Source organism: Halichoeres trimaculatus, unplaced genomic scaffold, assembly GCF_033239565.1.
Source record: "Halichoeres trimaculatus isolate MK-OKI-2021-1 unplaced genomic scaffold, fHalTri1.1 fHalTri1_scaffold_19, whole genome shotgun sequence".
Classification (NCBI taxonomy): Eukaryota; Metazoa; Chordata; class Actinopteri; order Labriformes; family Labridae; genus Halichoeres; species Halichoeres trimaculatus.
The window spans coordinates 19,897,092-19,922,399 of NW_027437197.1; the positions used below are offsets into that span (position 1 = coordinate 19,897,092).

General features: G+C 40.4%; 1 protein-coding gene across 1 annotated transcript; it reads right to left on the minus strand.

The window, feature by feature from the left end:
• Positions 1-250: 250 nt before the first annotated feature.
• Positions 251-24,873, minus strand: slc4a10b (solute carrier family 4 member 10b). The gene is made up of 26 exons (XM_074695452.1): positions 24,582-24,873; positions 23,608-23,649; positions 17,621-17,702; positions 16,181-16,333; positions 14,833-14,971; positions 14,222-14,382; positions 13,571-13,756; positions 11,695-11,774; positions 8,488-8,645; positions 8,315-8,402; positions 7,718-7,864; positions 7,524-7,627; positions 6,899-7,073; positions 6,601-6,734; positions 6,106-6,351; positions 5,856-5,961; positions 5,303-5,464; positions 5,014-5,127; positions 4,761-4,922; positions 4,429-4,680; positions 3,464-3,532; positions 2,218-2,391; positions 2,012-2,131; positions 1,863-1,927; positions 1,668-1,767; positions 251-360 (listed from the first exon to the last, which is right to left on the minus strand). Exons 1-25 carry the CDS (start codon positions 24,630-24,632, stop codon positions 1,692-1,694), a joined length of 3,246 nt encoding a protein of 1,081 aa, XP_074551553.1. The 5' UTR covers positions 24,633-24,873; the 3' UTR covers positions 251-360; positions 1,668-1,691.
• Positions 24,874-25,308: the final 435 nt, after the last annotated feature.

A 25,308-nucleotide genomic window follows, 5' to 3' on the forward strand; every position in this document is an offset into this window, starting at 1 on the left:
TATAACAAAATAAATACAAATAGATTCAAAAACAATCTTCTTACATTTTGTAGTGTACAATCATTGACATCATGAAGTGTCTAGGTTTATTGACGTTTACAATATGGGGAAAAAAGTGGGTCCACTGGTTCATGAAGAGACAGAAAACTTGTGACACATCAGATAACACAGTTATTCACTAACCAAGAGAGATTTACACAGCTGAGCTTGAAGGATTGGTACAATGCAGCACACTATTAAGATTTGTTTGTGAGCACACAGACGGTACAGTGACAAAGACGCACAACACTGCCCTCAGTCTTCCCCGCTCTGCATTTCTCATCTCGCACACCAGTGGAATATTGTGGGCTTGGTAGTGAACTGTGAGCATTAAGAAAGAAGGGAAAGATGAAAGTAAATACAAGATACAAGTTGTTTTTTTTCATAAAGCTATATGTGTGTCTATGAGTAGTGTAAAGGGGACATATCATGCTTGTTTCTCCTGTTCACTATGCCAGACTAGGATGCCTGTAAAGCATTTCTGCCCTCAGTACAAGTCATTTAGTTCCTTCATTGCCCCTAAATAGCGTTCTCAATATCCTCATTTTAGGCCATTCTGAAAATTTCGTTGAAACACTCCGTTTCGCGAATGACCTCCAGTAACCTCGCAACGTCACAGCCCTTTGTGCTCTGATTGGTCAGTTCTATCAGAGGGGCGGAGGGGGTAGAGCCAGGGGGCGTTTTTTGCAGCATGGCAGTATTTACAAAATCGCCATATTGGATGGAGCAGACCAAGCGAGTTTGCTGTTTGCCAAAACTTTACCGTAAGGCAACGATAGCACTAATAAAATGGCAGAGTGTAGGATACGTCCTTTTGTATTGGACCCTGAGTCAGACCCAGACGATTCTGCAGCTCAGGAGGAAGAAAATCCACTTCAACACAGATCATCTCAGGACGCTTCAGTGTGATGAGTCAAACCGGTACTGTAACATGTATAGTTTATATGTGGAAATATAGGCAGACTTCACCAATAAACTATTTCTATAACAGGGCTCCATCCTGCTCCTTCACTTTTCTCTGTCTGTTTTATCCATCATGCTGAAAGTGTAGTCTAAAGATCGCCTCTACCGTCTGTTCCTCACTATGTTATTACCGCAGCATTATTGTGGTCCAAGTTCACAGTGCATGTCAGAACAAGCATGCAAATATCACAGTTTCACAAGTATTACGACGTCTGCTAAAACTACAGTGTTTTAACTGCTAATTCACCATGTAAAGCCGAGCTGCTCAGCAGAGCAGAGTCCCTGCATCCAGCACTCAGTCAAGTTAGCCAGAGCTGGTAGGGAGCTTTATTTATACTCGGCTCTTGGTGGGTGTATCCCTCGGTGGCGGTTGTGCGACTAACTGACATCACAGAGGAGGAGCTGCTTTATCAGATTACTCCAATAAAAAGAAAGGATCCTCGTGTCGTCATGAAGGTCGAAATCTCGAAGCCAAATGTCAATGACCTATTTTCAGAGGCATCAAATGTCGTTCTAGGATATCAGAAAAAATACAATATCTCAATTTTTTTTTGAAAATTCAGGGGGTGTAAGGTCTTGTTTTCAACTTTATAATTTTGTATGTAAGTATTAAATCATGGATCAGCATGATATGTCCCCTTTAATGTTAAAAAAAATAGCCTCACCCAAATGTCTTGAAGTTTTGTCTCTTAGCTGTTGGCATTCCAAGTATTTCCAAAAGAACCTTTTGACATTTCATCAGTGATATTAATGATGGGTATTCCTCTGTGAAAAGAAAAGCAAAGAGATGCTTAAAGACTTTTTATCTTGGTGCAAAATTAAAACTTCACCTTTAACTTTGGAAGTACAACTCAACTCACTTATACCCTTCTAATGGCACTTGCACTACTCCTTCATCCTCTCCAAGAATACTCTGCTCCTCTTCCTAAAAGTTTTAAAGAAAGTAGTGTTAATGTTTAGGAAAATGTGTAGAGAACATAAGCATTAGCATAAGCTACAGCTACAGCACCTCATCAGCGTCCTCCAGCTTCTTCTTCTTACTCTCTGGCATGAGATCGTCCAGCCAGCTCAGTTCTCTTTTGGTGAAGAAACAGTCCATCAGCTTCCTGATGAACACCAGAGCCAACACCTGCAAACACATTGGAAAAACTGATAGGTAAACAGCAAGAAATGGTGGTTTGAAGAAAAAGAGAATAGTTTAATCTGATTGTTTACCATCATTGGAAAGACAATGGCAGCCCTGGAGGTTTTGATGACCCAGAGCAGGATCAAACAGCTGAGCTGGATGATGGTGAAGAGGTGCACTTTCCTCAGAGGAACATGTCGCAGGTAGACAAAGTCAGGCTGGTGCTTTGCTGGCATCCCAAAAAGTGTCAGACGGTCAAAGAACTTGATAGGACAAAGATAAGAAAAATCAGAAACCTGTAATGACGGATATCTGGCCACTTGGGAGCAGCAGAGACAAATTGTGAATATCACTGTTAAATGCAACTCCTTGTTCCCAAATCCAGCAGAGCAGAGTAATGTAGAGTAAGTTTTTCTGTTAATCATAGAAACATCTGTCTTTGTAGCAATTGAATTCTCTCCTTTGCTCACCAGCTTGATGCTAACTGTGTGTGTCCGCTAGTTGACCTGAAATTGATAGATTCTGTCCTATGGATTTACAGCTTTTTCACTAAAATTCAGCATCAAACTGTGGCTGTCACTAAAGATGTGAAAAAGGGAGAAGTGCATTGAAACAGTAAAGATGTAGACCAAACCTCTGAAGCAAAGAACTGAAAGGCTTCTGAGAAAATGTGTCTTTTTCATGAGCTAGCTACATTTTGTATTTTATATTTCAGTGATCCCCTTAAGACTTTAAGTACACCTATTGTGCTTTTTAAAGGACAAATCTGAATTCGAATATAATTTTCAAACCCAATAATAGCTAGGTGCTGTAAGAGAAGAAACAAGAAGTAAACAGGGCAATTAAATAATAGTCAGGTGTTCAGTGAACGCAGGGAACACACTAGAGGCCAATTAACACTTTTTTATCTGGGCAGCCAGACAATATGGAGGCGAGCCCCTATCATGGCTTGGTGAGAATGAGCTGTCTACACAGATTATCAAGCAGAAGCATCTACGAGTTAATCTCTAAATACAATGAAGGAGAGTGTCAGTCTAATCTCAATCTCGCCATGTAGATGTAGAAGTTTGATGTCCAAAATATTAAATTTGATTTTGGGTGAAAATTTTGCTGGATTTGGGGAGGTAAGACCACTGAGCATCATGAATTAGAAACAAAGAAATCTCTGAATTCATCTGCTCTGTTATGAATTCTGCACATCAGCTGGTTAGATTTAACGCCTTGAAACCTTTGTAGAGTGAGTCATGTTTGATGTTAATACGCGTTTTCATGAAGTTATCAACAACATTAAAGCAAATATATCTGCTGAATTCAGTAAAATATGTTGATTTTTACCTGAATGCCTCTGAGGGAGGATGCTCCCATGTAAAGGAAAACTCCATACAGCACAGGCATAGGAATAAACTGAGGAGAAGTACAGTCTGTGTCAGTACAGGTAATAATGACCAATTTAAAGTGATACTCCGGGATGGAACAAGTTGGGTCCTATCACAAGGTTTAGGGCAGAAATTACCCCTACAGCAGTGTTTTTGTGCAGCAGAAGCCCAGGGAGCTCACACCAAACACCCCCTCCCTGCTCCTCTGCCGGTTTCTTCTGCACTCAGACAGGGCCATATTTTACTTGACCAAAAACACAAATAAACGGACTCCCACCGAAAAAAATCTGATATCTGTCTGCATTCACGCTTTATTCAGAGAATTTTCAGCGCGTGACTTTCACACAATCACACCGCTAAATAAGGCTCTAGTTCTCATCGTGTCGCAAAACGGTGCTACCTCCACTGCAGAGCCACAGCTGGCTACGAGGCGCTCGCTGCTCAGTGTATCAGTCCACGTGCGCGGCGTGCTAGATATAAACAAACAGACGAAGAGACACGATGAGAACTAGAGCCTTATTGAGTGGTGTTTTTGTGTGAAAGTAACGCGCTGAAAATTCTCTAAATAAAGCATAAATGCAGACCGATATCTGATTTTTTTGGTGGGAGTCCGTTTATTTGTGTTTTTGGTCAAGTAAAAAATGGCCCCGTCTGAGTGCAGAGGAAACCGGCAGAGGAGCAGGGAGGAGGTGTTTGGTGCGTGCGCCCCGGGCTTCTGCTGCACAAAAACACTGCTGTTGGTGTAATTTCTGCCCTAAACCTTGTGATAGGACCCAACTTGTTCCATCCCAAAATATCACTTTAATTTGGGTACATCAACAATACAAGGCCTGTACCAAGATGAGTCTTTACAAATTCAGTTCATTTCATACTATTCAATACCTGCCAAACCTGCACACAAACAACAAAGAGCCAGAGTCCAACCTTGAGCACAGAAGTCATGAAAACAGAGCAGCCCATCAGGGTGAAGATCATGAGGCCGGTGAAGCGCTGCTCTCTGATGCCGAGGAACTTTGGCTGCTCCCCTGGAGCTGAGCACTCCGATTCAAGCTTCAGGCTGTTCACATGGGAGATAGAGAGGACGGTGGCTGCTACGAACCAGGGCAGGCCCATCAACGAGCACACACCCAGCATCACTCCCACCATGAAGAGATCCAGGTGGTACCCACAGCCTTTCTGGAAGGGGGACAGCACCAGTAAATAAAAACAACTTGGGGGACTCTCTGTGCCCACACCAGCTGATGATTTTTGAGCACCTTAAGTTTGTGTTCCTTCCTGTTGATGATGACAGCTGTGATCTGCTGGTCCATGAAGATAAGGATGGTGCAAAGCAGAGCTGGAACCACTGTAACGATCGCGGTCCACCATGGGTTAGGCCCCAGAGGGTTGATGAACCAACCTCTGTCATCTCTGGTTGGCTAACAATCAAGGAAAAGAGAGTTTCTGCTCAAAATGATCTGCAACTTCTTTTAGAAAAGTTAAAGTTGTAGCAAACTCTTAGATACTCACCTTAAATACACTGGGAACTTGGAGTTTTGGAGAAGGGACCCCTAAGGCATAGTCGACCAAGACCATTGTGAGTATTGTGAAGAAGACAGCAAAGTCACTGATGATGGCCCTCACCTGATGGAAACACGTGAGAATGTTAGGATGCAGTGTCAACAAAAGAGCTCTAGCATACAACACATCTCTTCAATGCAGTACTTATACTTCACCACTAGAGTGCACCACTGCATTGTAATCTGTTATTAAAGTCTGCAACTGAAATTCTTTTTTGTTTTCATGCCTGGGTCTATACCTTTGTGGGAAAGTAGTTGCTGAATTTGAACTCCTTCAGGAAGGAGGACATGAAGACAGTGGAGAAGAAAAGAACGACACACCAGAAGAGGACATCAGGAACATAGGGTCCCTTGGGGCCACAGGCACTGCCCACAAACTCCCCTCTCTTTTCAATGCAGTCCTGCAAAAACAACAAGATGGCAGAGCTGTTGAGATGCATCACGCAATGACGAGCAAAAGAGGGGTCAGAGGGCTCTGGGTTTCCTATTACAGGGTTTATGAGAACAAAAAAAACTTAACTGAGTACAACAAAATGTGCTTTTACAGTGATTTGCAACGTGTAATCCAATATAATCCTGCCTACATGCCCTTAATCTCCTATGTTCACTTTACTCCATTTGGGAGAGCATGCCACTTTAAGGTGGAAAACCCAATGTATTCATTTCAGTTTGCTCTTAGCCAACACATCCTGCTGCTGTCTGGTTATAAAACCAAAGAGTATGACTAACAGGTCCATTCTGGGCTTGTTCAGGGTTTTTTTGTTGTTGTTGTTGCATTTCTTTGTTATTTACCTTAACCTCCAGTGCTTCCCAGTAGATTTCTGAAGGAGTGACGTTGTTGAATTCCCAGTACCTCAGAGTGCCATTGTTGGGGTCAGATGGCTCAACACAGGAACATCTGTGGAAGCATGTGAACATCTGGGTGACCTTATAATCCCTCATTTGTCAGGGATTTACCATAGCTTTCAAGAAATGCATGGAGCAATTATTGCTTTTTCACGGCTTTCAACAGCTTATTGTGTGAGATTGCGCATCCACGTACGAGTAGGTGGTGAGTTTGTCCAGGTTGTTGTTCTTGTTGAAGGGATAGTGTTCCCCCAGGTGGATGAGTTTCTCCAAGGCCTCATAGATGAAGATGATGCAGATGAGCGAGGCGAAGGCTTCCTCCGTGAAACGCGTGATGTAGCAGACGAGGGAGCTTGCGTCTGTAGCCACCAGAAGGATGCAGAGGAAAGCCGTCCATAGACCGATGCAGGTTCTCAGAGATAGATAGGACAAACCATACTCCCTATATGGAGATGAAACAGGAAACAGGATTTATTGGGATAAAACCACACTTTACATTGATTAACCACTGCGTGCAATGTTGGAAAGAGGAAACCATAATCAAATGAAATGTTTTTTTCATGCATACATCCAGAACATCTCATGGGAGGCCAGATGTTTGAGAGTAAGCAGAACAACGCATACGACAATGTAATGACAGATTACGCAATGTGACGATTAATGAGATTATTGCAACATACAGGAAACGTACTTGCAGAATTTGAACAGTATCTTTTCAAACACAAGCACCGGCCCTGTGCTGCCCAGAATGGTGAGGGGCTGCCCGGCGAACAGAGAGTAGGCGATTCCAGTCAGAGAGGCTCCAAACAGCGACTCAATTGCACTCTATGGAAAGGAAAAAAAGGAGATCATCAACGCATAGCTGAATTACAAATCTTGACCAATTTGGACCACAACAGCCTGGTTTGATGTAGTAAGAAGCTAGCAGAGTGTACATCCAGTCTTGGCAGAACACTGTGAACATATAGACGGCTGCGTGTGGGATTTACTATGCGTCCTTCTGTTGCCTCGCCCAGTAGTCCTCCAAAGGTGATGACAGGAGACATGCAGGCACAGTAGAGGAAGAGGAAAGAGGCCACGCACTGTAAACTAAAAGCATCAGTGTAGTCAGACAGGTAGTGGGGTGCTTTTCTCTTGATGTCCAGGAGGAGGCCGCCAAACCACCTGCAGATAAAGAAATAATTCACTGGTATGGAGCGAGAGTTTCATCCTAACAGCTTTATCTAGGTGTGAGAATTTTTCTTCTCTTGCTTTCCCACCATTGGTTTCCATCATGATCCAACTTTTGAGCTTGGCTGAGTGTGATATGAGCCTATGATAGGAAAGTCTAGCTGCAAATAGATGGAGCCAGAAAGGATGTTTCTATGGAAACCACTCTATCATTATTACGATGGACTGAGTTTATCTTAATATAGCCCAATGTTTCAGTGTTTATTTATTGATTTTAGTGCAGCCTTTCTGCCTCTCAGGAAATTAGATATGAACATACTGATGTAGAAAAATAAACCAAGAATATTCTTGTTTAATTCCAGCCTCAGTGTGATTTATAATAAACACAAAAGAAACTTAGGAAATATTGTTTGAATGACACTGTTTCCTGTTTGTTCCCCTCACTTTCCAGTTCGCTGCAGCTCTGGACCCCCATGACCACTGTCCTCTACTTCCTCTTCACCCTCTACCTGCCCATTAGGTAAGATGTTACATTTCTTCCTCTTCTCCTGTTAAGAAAAGAGAGAAAAGAAAATGATTAGAGTCAGAAATCAAAATAAAAAGAAACCAAACTGCTGGTTCCCTACAACCTAACATACCTGAGACGGTACGTTTTTCGGCGGCTCTATCCGTATGGATGGATCCCACTCACCAGGAGGCAGGACTGTCACTTGATCGAGGAATTCATCGATCCCAGCAATCAGATCATTTCGGTCTTTTGCTCTATACGCAACATCATGGAAAACCTGGATACAAAAAAACATAAAGGCTGCAACCAGGAAAATCAAAGTAACAATAAAACAACTTATTAACTACTGACTCACAGTCCTCCATCATAAAATATCACCAAAGTACTCATTCCAAAAAGACTATAACAAAGTTTGGACTCTGTGAAAGCCCATCTTTTCCTCAGTGATGATGGATGGCAGCCTAAATCCCAAACAAAAAGGAGGACATGAGGGATGACTAATCGCCAAAAGCATGATTTTCGTAAAAAGCTCAGAGCTGCGTTTCATGCTGAGAAATGTTCCATCACTTTGGGATTTTGTTGAGTTCTGCTGGACTGTGAATTTATGCATAGTGCCTGCAGAAAATCGGAATATGACATCTGGTTGACATTCAAACCAATCCAAGAAGATAAATAAATCCTACACCAAGCCATCACTGTAGCACACTTTCCTCCAGCAAATCTTTACCTCATCTGTCATAAGTGTTCCAACTGATCGTCCAATCTCATGATACTGAGGCCCTCTGCCCATTGGGCCTAAGAGAATAAACAGAAACCTGATGGGAAAAACAGACAGGGTGAGACTTGGTTCAGCGGCATGTTGAAGAGAAATCACAGTGGAAGTCATGTTGGACCAGTAACCTCGTCGTGATGGGGACTTCAGACATCCCACTGAGCAACACTGCCGGAGACAGACGGACAAACGCCACCACTGGCTTGTTCAGGAATTCAAGCTCTCCCACTAACACGTTGCACGCCTCAGCCCCTTGTGGGATCTTCTTCATGAAATGCAGGTCTATCTGAAGAGGAAAAGTGAAGTGTCTGATAAAAAAAAGTGTTGTTTTGAAGACAGCCAACAATCCTTCCTGTGTGTCTAAGCTGCTCTGGAGTTAAAAACAACCATTCATGCTTGAAAGGGCATTATTTTCACTGCTTAGCTGCACATTAAGTTTCAAGTGACACTATTTGATTTTCCAACCTCAGTCTGTCATCACACATTTCATTTTAATAACTCACGCATGTCTTTCTATAAATACCATAAAAGATGACTGAAATGGAGCTTCTTGTATGCGGGGTTGCATAACATTTCATACATAGTGTGGCATCTGTAACTTCCCATGAGAACAATGCTTACAGCCTTATGTAGCTGACCTTGGCTAGCTATATCTCCTTAATGCAGTGTGTCTGCAATGTAGAGAAGCATTTTAATATTGAAGGTGTTGATTTTTCAGTGATAATTATGTAGATTTAACAAGTGTTGACTGGAGTGTTGTTTGTCCTTTCATAGGGATCCTATAGCTGCATGGTGGCTGCTTGGGTGTTGGCTGGGGTTCTGAGATTTGTGAATTCGGGTAAGGCACATGCATTTCAGTTCCACTTATTTGTCCCCAACAGCAGCAAAAATCTGTGAGGATTAAACTTAGAAGAAAGTTTTCTTATCTTTCAGGACCTGCTGTGTTGGCGTAACTAGAATCAGAACAGAAACCCATAAGAATGAAACAGTACCCGCCCTAATCAGAAGTATTGATGAACCAGGACTCACAAATATTGGTACTAATGTAATGTGGCTAATTTGATGTAGGCATGAATTTATAGATGGCAAAAGTGCACATATTACTTACTTGGGTAGAAGTAAAAGAGCTATGTAAAAAAAAGACTTAAGTAAGAGTAAAAAGTACAGGCCCTGAAATGTACTCAAAAGTAGTTCTTAAAATAGATTGTATTTCTATTGCACAATTCACTGTCTGCAAAGCTATTAAACAAAGGATCATTTATATGGAGTCTACTTTAGCAATTTTATTGATTGAACAAACGCTCCCTGCCTAGTGTCCTAATGTACTTCACTATAGTCCTTTAGGCACTTGTATTGTACACTGAAATATATATATATATATATATATATATATATATATATATATATATATATATATATATATGTATATATATATATATATATATGTATATATATATATATATATGTATATATATATATATATATGTATATATATATATATATATATGTATGTATATATATATATATATATATATATATATATATATATATATATATATATATATATGTATATATATATATATATATATATATATATAATATATATATATATATATATATATATATATATATATATATATATATATATATATATATATATATATATATATATATATATATAAGGGATGCACGATATTATCGGCACAATATCGGTATCGGCTGATAAAAGCTTAAAAACACGTTTAACGGTATCGGCAGATATGGAAATTTCTGCCGATAGGCACAGCTGATAAGGTGCTATTCAGTTAGAATTATTATTATTTTCCATCTGAAAAATAAGCTCCTTAAATAAAATGTAGCACTTCATTTATTTGCACTGCAGAGCTCTGTGTCTGTTACCAGGTTGTTACAGTAGCTCTAAAATAATCAAATGCAACTTGGTTATGTTTAAAAATGCATTGTACATTTCAAGCTCATGTGGTCTAAAGAAATTATTTTTCTTCAATACTGAATATCTTGAGTTTGAAAAAATTATAATTTTTTTATTTATGGTAAAATTGAATGTTTTTTTGTCTTGTTTTATGTGTGTTTCTTAAACAAATAAGACCGTCACAATAAGAGTAACATATAAATTCCAGCACAGGATAGACTTAGCTTTCTTTACAGTGAAAAAAACAAACAAACTTTTGATTATCGGTATCAGCCAAAAGGGGTTTCGATATATCGGCATATCGGATATCGGCAAAAATCCAATATCGTGCATGCATTTATATATATAAACATATATATATATATATATATATATATATATATATATGAATTGTCTTTTGGGAAATTTAAGGAATAGAAAGTACCGATATTTCTGTTGAAAATGAAACTGAGTTAAAGTAAAAAATCATCAGAGAAATAGAAGTACCAATACAAGTACCTAAGAAGTACCTAAAAAATCTACTTAAGTAAACTTAAGTACAGTAATTCAGTATTTGTACTTCTTCACTTGCCATCTCCCCATAAATAATGGTAAAGCAGAGCAGAATGATGACTTTTTAACTCATTTCACCTCTGACAAAAATACACCTCAGAAAGCAAACATATTTTATAACTGTTCTCATGAAGAGGACAAAGCACATAAAACAGTCCAATATTGACCTGAACAAAGGGTCCCAGACATCATTCAATCCTTCTGCTCAACAAGAGTTTAATCCCTGTCTTTGCAGAGTGTGGTTATTGTTTATAGTTTTAATACTTTACTATAATCCTAATCCCTTACTATGTGACCTTTCCATTAAAATTCCAACAATAACCTTCTGTTCATTGTTTCAAAGATACAAATAACTCTTCTCATGTCATAACCTCTGTGAGAATCAGATTTGGATTCAGTGATATATGTATAAGCACAACGCCATTTCAGGACAGTGCAAAGCAATAAAACTCTGTCAGATTAAAGTGCAAAAGAATAACTGTTAAAGCTCTTTTACAATGAGTCGAAAATCATTGTGGGAAAAGATACTTCTTTAGATATGAAACACTATTGCTTGTAAGCTTTATCACTGAATGCAAATAATACCAGGACCCAATCCCGATATCACACACGCCCTCAGACTTAGGTGGTGCAATTGATGCAGTTGCTGCAGGCTCTCTACTAGTACTAGTGTTTCCTTTTCCTCCTTTTAATGTTTTCTCAAGTCCCTATGGACTCACACATTTACTCACAAAAACAAACCCTGATGTCAACGGGTTGGGGGAAGGGATTAGGCCTTAAAGTTTGACGACAAATGTACAGAGTATGCGTCCTGAAGTTGGCTGTGACATTCTTTTTAACTTTAATATTTTACCTTGCTGAAGTCAACTGAACTGTTCTCTCTACTGATGTCCCCTTTGGCGTCTAAGTGAGACTGGGAGGCCATCAGCTGACCTAAAATTCAGAAGGAGAACAGCTTATCAATACTAACATTTAAAACATATCAGACACATTGTAGCTAAAACTTCCATAACAAACATAAAGAGGATACATAGGAATTATGATCGTACTAACACAAGATTTTCACTATTGTTTTTTCTGAAAATCCAAACAGATAAACAGGTTACCACCAGGCTCTCTGGCCTTAATCCTGCGCTTATTTAATACAGGGTCAAAAAATGAAGACTCAATTTAGATTTTTCACACCCCCAAAACCCAAGAAGGAACGCCTGGTTTTATATTAGCTTGAAAATGTGAAATAGTTGAAATCTAATTGTTCATAATGTGCCACAAAGACTTCTCATAAACTAAATTTGGAATATTGGCAAAACAGAAGCTTGTAAAATGTGTTTGGCAGTGACATAAGCAAATAACACTTCCATTAACAAGCCAGTCAGTGGCTAAATTTAGCCCAGAAATTCAACCAAATAGTCAAAGTAATACAAAGAAATGCATGTTTATTAGCATTTCTCTTGAACATGTATGTCCTTTGACTTTGAATAAACAAAGCAGTCTATTTTCAGTTCCCAGCATGAACACAAATCGTGGATATTCTCTTCCACAATATGTTATTTAAGTCTAAGTGTGTCAGGGGCATGGGTGTTCTGAATAAACCAGCACCTGTTGACTTCAGTGGGGCTGTGGCAGGCGGGTAGGCAGATGGTGGGTGGTGGATGCAATCAGAAATGATGAGAAAATAGGAATATATACAACTTAATGCCATATGGTTACAGGACAAACACGCATATTGCATGTATATGGAATATTCACACACAAAAAGAAGTGCTGTCCACATTTATTCCTGCATCCTGTGTAGCAAAGTTATGAAAATCAGAACCCAACTGAGAGTCAAGGTTATAATAGTTAACTAAAACAAAACTAAAAAGGAAAACTAAAATTTAAAATACATTGCAGTTAACTCAAACTAATAAAAACTAGAAAAGAAAACAAAAACGATAAGTAAACTAAAACTGTATCTTGTGTTCACAAAACTAACTGAAACTAACTGAAATTATAGACAAAATCCCTTTAGTTATAGTTATTGACAATATTAATAGCCTTTAGGATTTAAATTAATCCAATACATTTTCCCAACCAATTTTACGACAGTTTTAGGCAGTTGTCAGTGCCGCACAGCAACATCATAGCGGCGTATAGGGACGAGCTTGTTCACTGCACTGACTGGCTGTGCGCTGTGCTGCGACGAAACGTAGTGGAGCAATGAATTAGAGCATCTGTAATAGTTTATTTGTTACAGTCCAAGTTTTTAATGTATTTGAGTCTGCCTTTATTGTTACAGAGTCCATGTTTTTATTTATTGAAGCTCATATTATATTGTTTATTTATAATTTATGTCAATATTATTTCTATGTAATTTATGTCAACATTATTTCATATAATTTATGCTTATATTTTTTATACTAAGTTTATATTATTTTCATGTGTTTAAGGACGCAGCCAACATTTTGGTATCAGCATTGACTGAGCAGTGAGTACTATGATGGACTTGAAAATAAACAGTATGACAAAATATTTACTCTACTCTACTCTAACTAAACTAAAACTAAACTAAAACTAAGCCTTGTTGCAAAAATCAAAACTAAATAAAAACTAGAATGCCTGCTCTAAAACTAATTAAAACTAAACTGTAATGGAAAATAAAATGTCAAAACTAACTAAACTAAACTGTAATGATAAATCCAAAACTATTATAACCTTGCTGAGAGTAACACGCTCCTTTGTTTCCTCACCATTTTTGTCCAGGTGCATGTCCGATGTCTTTCGGCTTATGTCAGCGATGGAGCGTACAATCGGCAGGCGATTCGCCATCTTCTTCTTGTTCTGGTGGTGGTGGCGCTTCAGCAGTGTTTCACGCACTTTCTTTCTGAGCTCGTCTCCCAGTGGTGAGTACAACTCTTGGTGATCTAACACCATGTCTGGAACAAAAACACAAAAGCTGCTCATTCAGAGTTGTCATGTAAACATCCGTGGTATTAATACCAATGAAGCACTTTAGTAAACATTGTGGAAAAGAAGGCATTCAGCTTCTTTTCTTCTGTTTCAATGCTCATGTCAGGAACTTTTGGTTTCTTTTAACTCCAGTACAACCTGTGGATATAATCTGTTGTCGTGCTCTAAAGCATCTCTTAACAAATACTTCCTTGGCTACTTGTTCAATGTTGAATTGATCTAAAACCTCTCCTAATTACTTTAAAGGCTTTACATGGCTTTGCTCCTGCGTAATAGAATTACTTGCATCCCATGAGCCGAGCGGCTGCCTTCATTCATGTGGTTAGACACTGTCAATCGTTCCCTCCACTCCTGACAGAATGTAGCTGCGGTTTCATGAACAGAATCAGCAGAAGTAGTAAATGTCACCAAATATCTATCAGTTTCTGTACCTGCAATCTCTTCGACGCAGTTGGCCCTCATGTCCAGCAGCACAGTGCTGTTGATGATGCAGCTTCGCAGCTCAAACAGGCTGTGCAGAGACAGAGTGGCTACGTAGGGTTTGCTCCATCGCTCTCCCCCGTCCTCGACATCCTCCTCAAACTTCAGCCACCTGCAACAGGAAGGCCACGAGTGTCAGTCAGAGGAGGCCAGCAGACGGCAAACTGTCCGGCCATCTGTTCTAGCTGCATTAAAAACACTTTTTCAGACATTTTTTTTACTTTAAGTGCCAATGTCCATTTCAGTTTTCACATATACTCTTCTATCTTATTATCTCTCACCCAGGATTTCCCGATGAACTAAATATGTTTGATTACCACACATGAAATCACATATCTTGATCGCAGAAAGAAAGTCACAAAAGTTCATTCCCCTCCGAGCAATTACAACAATGAACAGCAATTACTTAATGCAATAGAAACCAAGCATCAGACACATCTCTCATCAGTGTGAGTGGGATCATGGGCACAATCGGTCCATTCAATCTCAGCTTCCAGCTCCAACATGTAGGTCATGTGTAGATGCTATTGTTATTGTTAATGACATGAAAGTCGAACAGTACCGTGCGCTTTCCCTCCACTCTGAGTCCTCGCCATCCCTCGCACAGATTTCATCCATCTCTGTGAAGAGGTCATGAGGAATGTGCTCCTCGTCGTCATCCTCAGTGCCAAGGAGGAACTGGACTCTCTGGGAGGGAGTGTCTGCAAAGACGAGGAATGAGACTGTGTAGTTTAACCATTTGTGACCAATCACACCAAGTCTGCCAAAGCAAGTCTTCACATTTCGACACACTGTAGTGTCACTTTTTGCATTTTACTTTTGCTATACATCAAACCAAACCTTACATTTCAAACTTTAATGAAATGTAAAGACTTGTGTTCAGACTAAGTAAACTGCTAAAAGTGCAATAAACCATACGAAATTAAAGTTTTATACCTATTGTTGTAAACAAAGAAATGTCATGGCGAATGTTTTTGTTGTTTATGCTAGGGATGCACCGATCTCATCCCGGTATCAGTGCCGATCAAGCCCCTTGAAACTGGATCGGGTTTAGGTGGAAGAGGATCTGTCAGAACTTGACACTAAGGCTAAACTAAGATTTAGTTTAGGGATAAAATTTACAATTGAATGGTAATTTCTGTAAGTTCTAAAGCTTTGTTTAAAACAAACTGCTGTTAAACATTTAAACACTTCTAGTTTAAACAAATATCAACTTCAGTAATTCCATATGTACCCATTTTATGTCTTCTGCTCCAAACATTACCAATCTTATCCTACAGTAGAGCATCCATCTTATTATTTAACACTTGTATTGGATTGGTAATGGTATCCGTGGATACCCAAAGCCCAGGTATCTGTATCTGTATTAGGACCAGGTATCTGGATCGGTGCATCTCAAGTTTATGCTACATGCTGGAAGGAACAGTGCCGTCGGTCCGGTTAAAAACAGAATATGGGGGTGTAACTCTCTAGATAATATATGCAAAAAGTATGATCGATTCATCTTAACTGGTTTCAAATCTACCACTAATTGAAACTTAATAAGCAAATTAGGGACGTCCTGGTCCGATAGCAAACATGTCCGCTGTGTGGGGCTACTTCTCTTTAGAAAGTAATGATAGTGAAACAGCTTCTTGCAACATTTGTAAAGTGAGGGTTCCTCGAGGAGGTACCAACAGGGCTCATTTTAATACAACAAATATGATTTGTCTGACAACTGAACCCAATGAAGTACGGGGGTTTATCAGAGAAAGGTATCAATCGGTATTGGATTGGTATCGACACAACGCATGAAAAACTCAGATCAGAAGTCAAAAAACCTGTATGGGTTTCCGTAAAGCAAATGATTGCACTGGTCCTGTGGTGAGATCTACATTTCTTATTCTGCAGTGCATGATTGAAGCCTTTACCGTAAACTGGAGACTCTCTACCCTCCATCAAGGTGAGGGTCCGGTCCTTGCTTCTCTTCTTGAGTTTATTTCCATGGTGACGGTGCCTGCGGTGGCTGCGGTGCCTGGTGCTGCCCAATGGGACGTGGACCCCGATGTAGAGGGTCCTATGACCTGGGGGCACATTCAGCAGTGGTTAGACACTGATGAGCTGCAACGTGACTGAGTGTGTGTGTGTGGGTCTGTTAGGAGCTTAGCAGATCATCATTTTGATTTCACTGATCATAGTTAAGCACCAGTCCTATCTGTCGTTGCATTAGTCCTTACACATCTCTAATGTATGGAGCATCAGCAGTGTATAATGTACAATACAACACATGGCAACAAGTAAACACCACCTGTAAACGCTCAACAGCAATACATTATCAGGATTAAATGGCCAACACAAGAACAATTTCACAACAGTAACAATAAGTGGGGCTGGAAAAGATCATTCATTGGGCGAATGTGTTTTTTCACCATTATGGCTTTTATAACTGACGCCTTCGTATACTGAAAAATGGATTGTGATAATACATCAGCCATAGTAATCTACCACACAACCGCCTCTGAAAAGCTTCATTATGTATGAAAAAATACAGTAGGTATTATGTTTCTCTTACTTAGTTACTTAGAAATGTCAAACTGTAATGTGTGTTGCAGTTATTAAATACTAACTGGCCTTCTTGTGAATCTGTGCTGCCCGGTTGCCATGCACCACTTCTTTCTACCTTTTTTTACCTTTAAATAGCCGTGCACAATATCTGCATTATGTTTGTGTTTTTGCAGCATGAGAAAGACAGAGGGAGCGAGCGTGTGTGTGTGTTTGCACTCGTAAGTCAGCCCACTCAGCTCACTGCAGTATGACACAGAGATCCAGACAAGCAGATACAGTACATACAGTACTCTACAGAATGTTTGGTGCTGCTACGCTGAGAAGAGGAAAAATAAACAACAGAAGTTTATTTGAAATAAACACATGAGACACTTGTGCTGTGATGAAAAGGACAAACGCTCAGTGAGCACAGTCAAGAGGTAGCGTTACATCTACAGGAAACACAAAAATCAACATCATCCTGAAAGTTCCCTACAGGAGCTTTAGCTTCTCTTAAATATCTGCGTTACTTCCTGTCTGCATACACAGATAAGACAGGCCTCTGCTCTTTATCACCCATGTTTACTCGATGGTGGTGTTTGTGTCTTTGTTTTTATCGTCCGTGTTTTGAGTGACTGTGAAATTACTGATGCAGACTCAGCTCACCCACTGTCCTCCCACTCTGCTCTCATCTTTTTTACTTCGAAAAAGCTGTCAAGAGAGAAGCAGCATTTGTAAAGGCAGAGTAGGCGGACTCTCAGCTGCAGCAGTTTTTCACTGCTTGGAGCTTTCTGTATTACAGATCACAATCTGCGTTGTCGAGGTACCTTCAAGATCTTCCTGCTCAAAGTTGGTTCCCTGTTGGGATCGTGCTCCTCCTCTGTCCACCACAGCCTCATCGTCGTTCCTCTGTGAGACACAAAACACATGTTAAAGTTACTCGAGAACAAAGGCTTAGTTTTAAACAAAGCTGTAAATATGTCTGATGACTCAGTGTGGCCTCAGCACAAAAAAAAAAACCCAATAATACTTCATATCGTGGCGGACTTTGAGGAAAATCATGTCTCTTCTTGATCAGGAAGGAATTTTATCTTCATCCAAAAAAATGCTCCACTCACTGAAACATTATCTTTGTTTTGCGTGGCCCAATTGTCAAAAAACACACGCAAAAGTGCCCTCTTTGGAGTCAAAATGCAAGCTAAAGTGCCCCCCCTGCTTTGCAAGAGACACTGAGCTGCACCCATGGCTGGTTAAAATATGACAGCCCAAAAAGTCTGTGTGGGCCACTGTTCTCTACAATAACCCAAAATAGACTCTGAGCTCACGACCCATGTCACTTTGCTGTTTGCTAAAGCCAGCTGTGGATTTAGCCATATTTTAACCACACAGCTTTATCCAGCTACATCTCCCTTACACTTGTACTTCACTGAAGGAGAGATAAACATTTCAGCAGTAAATACACAAAACATTTTATGGACTGTGAGATTTGATATGTTGCTAATTCCCAGCACACACAAGGCGTGCAAGACCGGTCACCATGGAGGTTATCCAAACTGGATTTCTGATTCTTTTTTTCATTTGAAAGGCTACATAGACATTCATGGAGAACAGGCACCGCAAAAAGAACATAATCCTCAGTGCAGAGCTTTTGTCAGATTACAAGAGAGGGCAGTGAATGGTCATCAAAATTCACTGAACCATCAGGGAGATAGATTTCCCCTAACAATTACTGAGCAACTGCTCCAAGTATGACTTAAGTAAATAAGCAGAGAGCAAAACCAGTTACTTCTTTTTTTGAAGCTCAACAGGAAACCCGTAGCAGGACTGCGACACGCGATGGCATGAGACACGGATCGACTTCATTAGAGTCTGATGTCTGAGAGATTTCTGTGGTGTGAGAATGTTCGCCTGCTTATGTAACACTTGAAGATGAAGATGAGAGGGAGGAGGTGATAAGAGAGATTCTGCACAACCAGAGAAATCATTATTTTGATCCATTTGATGGTGTACGAACAACTCAAACCAATCTCTAATCCCTTCCTGTTCTGTGGAAACTCTCTGTGATTCATTAAAGTTGCAGCATTTCATTGTTACTCAGATGAATTCTGAATCAAACACCAACACACACAACACAACTCGGCATGAACATTCACAGCCAAAATATACAGCCTCAGGCAGAGCTAATGAGGGATGCTAGCGAGGGTACCAGACATTACAAAGGTGTAAGAAGCAGTCAAAAGTTGCAAAGGCTGCAGTTGGTCAGGCTCAGGTCACTGGTCAACACCTACTTCTACAGTCTGTACTGGAACAAAACCAACAGCCCACTCACAACCTGTGAATGTGGCATCATGGTGCACTTGGGGAAAGGAAGAAAAATCTCAAGCAGAGCTGGTTACAAAAACAAAAACTGATGGAATATTTTTATTCAAAGAAGCATGGTTTGTTGTTTTTTAGTTAGTTACTCTGACTTAATGACCCCACTTGAGACCAGTGGCCCTTAGTAGCTTCCCTCTGACGTGGACTCTTTTATTGTTCTTAGACGAAAGACTGACACTTAAGCGCAAAATCCAGAGTCAGAGAGGGCTCATTTGGATAGGATTTGGAATTTCATCCTTTCTGAACGTCTTCTTGACTTTCCTTGCATTGCCACTGTAAACTCTGTAAACAAAGAACAGAGGAAGCTTTTCCTTCTCCAATTTTAGCTGTTTCTTGTCTTGGAGTCAAAGGGCACTGACATGACTCACTTTCTTTTCCTCAACCTCCCACAGATTTCGAACTTCCCTCCCCATTACCCAGAGTCCCTTGCTCTGTAGGTGAATTCTGGGTCTGATGTTTTCTCAGTGTCTTGGACCAGAAGTGGTTCCCTTCCCTGTGTGCAGGGTCCAACACCTAAGACGAACCATGCTGTGCATTGGTTCCATCAAACCTATTTCATCCAAGGGCTGCAGGGATGTTCTAATACTTCTCCTTCATTTCATCTTCTCATTTTGGGTCATGAGAAACAGTGGAACCATAGACTGTAAAAAAAAAATGGACGTCCTCTTGCTTGGATCGAAGTGAGGTCGCCACAAAAACTGCTCCCCCTGGTGACTGGCTGCAGTAAAGGTAAAAAAATCCGGCTTTACAGCCATTCCAGATGAGCTGTGGTCAAATTTTAAAAAATTGATACACCTGGTAGAAATGTTTCATACGTCCTATTGTTGTGGTAATTTGAAGATATAATTTTGCTGCCTTGTATTCAAGTCCTCTTTTTCTATAAAGTTTCGTTTTCATGAGTCGTACGAGGTTAAAAACAAAGCTTTACGTAACGTCTAACGATGATTGACAGCTGCCGTTCTCATGTATTTTTTTCGGAGACTGCAAAATATGTCGGCATGTAGAGCCAAGAAGTGATTAGACTCTAGAAAGAAAAATTATTATTATTATTTTTGTCACCTGGTTCCACTCAGATTCTCCCACAATCCCTCACAGTCTCTACTGTACGAACCCTGGCTGCACAACTGCTTCAATGGCTGCAACTGTGACGGGGGTATTTTGGCTTTAAAACCGTACAATGATAAATGGCTGAGCCATGATGCCCACTCTATATTCAGTCTATGAGTGGAAAATGTTAAATGTTCCTCCAGAGTTTCCTGGCGACAAATGATGAAATTATCTTTTCCTATTGACTTCCTGTCACTTTTACCAAAGATCCTTTTCAAAACGCGTATCCTCTGTTCCTGTGTCTCCCATTCCCTAAGCTCATCCTGCCAAGCTGAACTGTACCGATACCTGAGAGCTGCGACTGCAACCTGAACACCCTCACTATGGCTCTACATGCACATAACCCCTGCCTTGTCTTTCCTTCAGTTTTTTTCTATGGCCCAGAGCTACCACACTGTTCCCTGATGAAGACAGTCAGAAGTGTCTCGCCTGACTCAGGCTTTGCTACAGCAGTGAACCCACTCTCATTCTCAAAAGTTGAGCTTGGTACAAGAACTTGTTGGACTGTTCTCCCTCCTACAAGCCATTGGTGGGTCCCTTTCCCATCTCCAAGATGATCTACATTGGATCCTTAAAGATCAGCAGTGCACTCGGCCAAGTTCAAAGATATCAGATCACGTCATGTTCATGGTTGGACGTTTCTGGTGAGCTGGAAGGGGTACAGTTCGAAAGGTCTCCATTCCTGACACTGTAGTCCCTGATTCATTCAGGAATTTATTCTTCATTATTGGGGTAACTCGGTGTCCAGCTGAGGATGGGAAGTGTTGCTTACTTGTATCTTTCCAACACATCTGCAAGGCCTTTTTCCTTCACCAAGTAAATGATATGGTGGCTGGTAAGTGTAAGGCAATTTGCAAAAGCCACAACATGAATCCAAAGGTTAAATCACAACAGAAGTACAGCCACAATGGAAGTGAAAGGAGGTTGGTTATCTGAACAGACGCGGAAAAGTTGTTAAAGTAAGTAAATGTTTTTTTAATTTTTTAACTTCAGCTAGAAGTCAGTCATGCTTTAGTGTTAGCATGAAACAGTTTGAAACGAAGACAATCACTTCCAAAACTTTTCTGTGTCCATTAGGATAACTGACCTCTGAACTTCCATATGGCTTTTGCATTCGTGTTTTATGTTTTCATTTGTGTTGTTGCCTTTGCAAATCGACTGACACCTACCGGCCACCACAGAAATATAAATTTAAGCAACACAGAGTCAAGAGAACAGTTTATCTTAAGTGCTGTAGAGCATAACTTCTGGATAGAGTAGATTAAACTGTTTCACAGCATCAGTACCTTTCTGAAGCTGATGTATGTATCAAAATAGTCAAAATTACAACTCGGTCAACACAGTGCTTGTAAATCTGAGGTCCAACATCTGGTGTATAACACAATACAAATGTGGTGTTGGAGAGAATTCCTCTGGATTAATTCTGTACCTTTAAACCTAAAGCGCACTGAAGTATATAAACTGGTATTCTTTGAGCTAGCTTGTTGTCAGCTTTCTCCTCTGCCATCATGACAAACAGGTGACCATTGAGGCATTTTGATAATGAGGACGCTGCTGTTCGCAGCTGCAACGCAACATGGACTATCCAGGTCATGGGGGCTGATGTTAATCTGTATACAAATACAAAGGACACAGATATTTGCTCAGATTAAGGTGCCAGCTACTAAATCACACATGGCACATTAGCCCATAGTAACCGTACGTTGTGCCGTTTGGTTTTATGAAACAGCGTTACGGCTTTGTCCAATCATTGATGGATGTGGATCACTTTTTAACAGTTAGTTTTTGCTTTATAACCATACACATCTGATGGAATGGTTCAGACAGGATGATCAGACCAAGAAGATCAATAAACCAGTTTGTCAGTTAAAACAAGCTGGAATAAAAACAGGAATCAAAAGATAATCTCCTTGGTCCAGTTTCTCCCCAAGCCAAACAAACCCGACTGCTGCTTTTCAGTCATTTTAACATTAATAATCCACTCACTAGCAGAATGGTTTTTAAAAGGACTGGCAAACTGCACAGCTGAAGTGATATCACAGGATGTGGCACATATTTGGATCTGATCCCTACAGATGGCTGTGGCAGTTTTGGAAGCATCAGTGGCAGCAGTATCATTAACGGCACAGGCTTTCATGTGGCACAAAATGCACAGTAATCCTTAAATGTTTCTGCTATAAACTTCCACATCCGGTATGAGGACACATTAGTAATGTTAATTTTTTTTAGAGATGCTTTTTTAAGGTATTTTGCGGCTTTGAGCCAGCACTTTGGGAAAAAAAAAACCATACTCATCCACCTGCCATCTGCAAGAGGGATCAGTGGTGGTTTGCATGAAACGGCTCATTTTAACCGTGCTATTTACCCAGATTTTAACATGCAGAGAAAAAACCTTTAAGTCCGTAAAGTTCCTCTGGAAACTGATCAACAGTTTGTGGTTAGTCAAGCATGAGTAACATTTGGGGGTCACATGACATGAAAAGTTGTTATCCATTGGACGTGAAGAAAGACCCCCAAAGCACAACTTAGATATGAGATTCACAACCTCTCAATCGAGGTGCCCGACAGATGATCCACCAAAAAAAGCTTAGCTCTTCTACAAGTAGCTCAGGAATCCCCTCAGAAGCTGCTCTTCCATTATTTTCTCATTTAAACCACCAAGAACATCAAGGAAAGACTTCAACATTCAGCAGGATCAGCTTCCCTTTCTTCATGATCTCACACAATTTCATCCATGTCCATAGTAGCTCTGATTTGACAGCAATTTAGATGAAGATGAAGTTTTGCTGTACCTTATATCTGTGGAGCCAGGGAGCCTCTTGATTCTCAGAATGCATGAGCTTAACTTCTGTCTCCTCTGCTGAACAATCACTTCGGACGAACCAAGCTTCACTCTGAAAGCTGAGCTCTGCCACTGCTAACTCCTACTTCCCTGCTTCACATCATGCCTGACAGCGGCTCATCCCCTTCTGTTGTGTCAAACAGCTGTAATTTGTGATCCCGCATCTATGGGCAGAGTCAAGCAGTCACTCATCATCAGATTATAATGGTGACATCATTACTGAGCCCATGCAGCAGCATTAAAGACAAAGCTTCATTCATACCGTGCCTGCGCTCTGTCTCTCTGCTTCATGTGTAAAGTTAATCTATAAGATCAACTTGTCAGTCGTAATTAACGCAGTCTTTCCGGAAGCTCCCCCACAGCTTTAGCTTGCACTCTTCAGGAAATGTTGCAACAGATTATTACAATCTGTGTGATAGATTTTTATTTTATCCTCATTCTGTCTGCAGTAAAAATAAAAAAAATAAAAATCCACGTGGTGTTACTCACCAAACTTCCTCGCCCTGATGATGAGCCAAAAGGAGAGGTTACCTGCAACATGTAAAATCATGACTTCAAATTTAAAGTGTCACATTCAAGTATTGATATTTTCACATTCAAATAATTTTTGCACCTAATCAGATTAACATCCACCCTGACGTGTTATTTTTAGATTCTTTAATGCTCAGTGACTCCTGAGATCAGGCTACGACCTCACACAAAGCCATGTGGCTCTAAAACCAGCACCACAGCACCAAAGACGCTCTCCCAGCCAAAACCCTGTCGGCCTAAAACCTTCAGCTAAATGGAAAAATCTGTTTTTTTGTGTAAACAGCAAATGGATAACAACAAATCTCCTCCCAAATGATCAGCAAAGACCAGTAGGGACTGCCCACGTGTGTCTGCAAACACTGCCTGTGGGACTGTATTTTGCTTTCATATCTATAGGACTGATGAAAAATCTGCCTCGACACTTGTAGAAATATTGTAGGTTGGGTTTTTGAAGATGTCTGTGTGTGGGAGCTAGCTGCCTGAGGATGGATTTGTACAGGCTGTATGCCAGGACAGCATCAACCTGCAAAGCAGTTGCTGCATTTGGCACCAAGCTTGATATACAACACCTGATTTCACAGTTGATTCAAGCTCTGTCATACATGTATGGATAAAACTTAACACAAGGAATTGAAAACTGGACATTTTTATACTTTCAAAAGGCATCAGATCACATTGATTGCCTAAAACAAACTAAATTGATCATAAAAGTGATGTTACATCATTATTTCTGTTAAACTGTCATTCCATGAGTTTAGAGACCATGCTAGAAAACTCCACAGGTAGCAACTAAAGTAGCTAGCATTTTCATAATATACTTCAACTTTTACCCCCAGTCTTTTGGTTATTATTATAATGTATAGAAAAAAACTGTCTGAATATTGATCTTTTCTAGCCTAAATTTGTGACCCCCATATATCAGGACACTTTACCGTTGGCAGCAGCAGCGGCTCTATCTGCGCGCTCGGGTCCGCAGTGTCCATCCTCCTCTCCCGGCAGCAGCTTCCTCGCCGTCACAGTGAAGAGGAGAGACAGACCTCCGCTGTGTGTAATCCGGGCAGGTGTGGCTGTAACTGAGCGACAACACAGCGGTCACATGTTTATATCATCGTCGGTCGGTCAGCAGCTTGGTGCTGCTGATTTGAGTGCTGCTCTCCTCGTTCATCCAAACGTGCGCGTGTGTGCGAGCTGACGTGGACGCCTCAGCGATTGTGTCAGGCTCAGCTGTGAGGAGGCTGAAAATCTACATGAGGAAAACCTGTTTTCTGTGTGAGATGAACAGGGAGATGTGTTAACGCAAGTTATGTAAATATTTCTTTATTGATTTGATTGGACTTGGCGAAGTGGGCTGAGCAGGGCAGCTGCAATCTGCGTTTTTCCTCCTTTGAATCACGTGCATTTTAGTAATTACTTTGAAAAATACCACCCTACAAATACAGGTACCCTCTGCAATTTTGGATGTGTTCTAAAACCTGAAAAAACGTACTAATATAGAAGCTTTCTCAGAACTACAGCAGGATCAAGCCGTGAACTCTGGAAAACCCAGAACAAAGGCCCTTAAGGGATCGACCCCGCTTTTTCAGACGAATGATTAAATGGAGTTTAAATAAAGCCTGGTGGAAAAACAAACTGATTTATTTTATTGACATTTGATTTAAT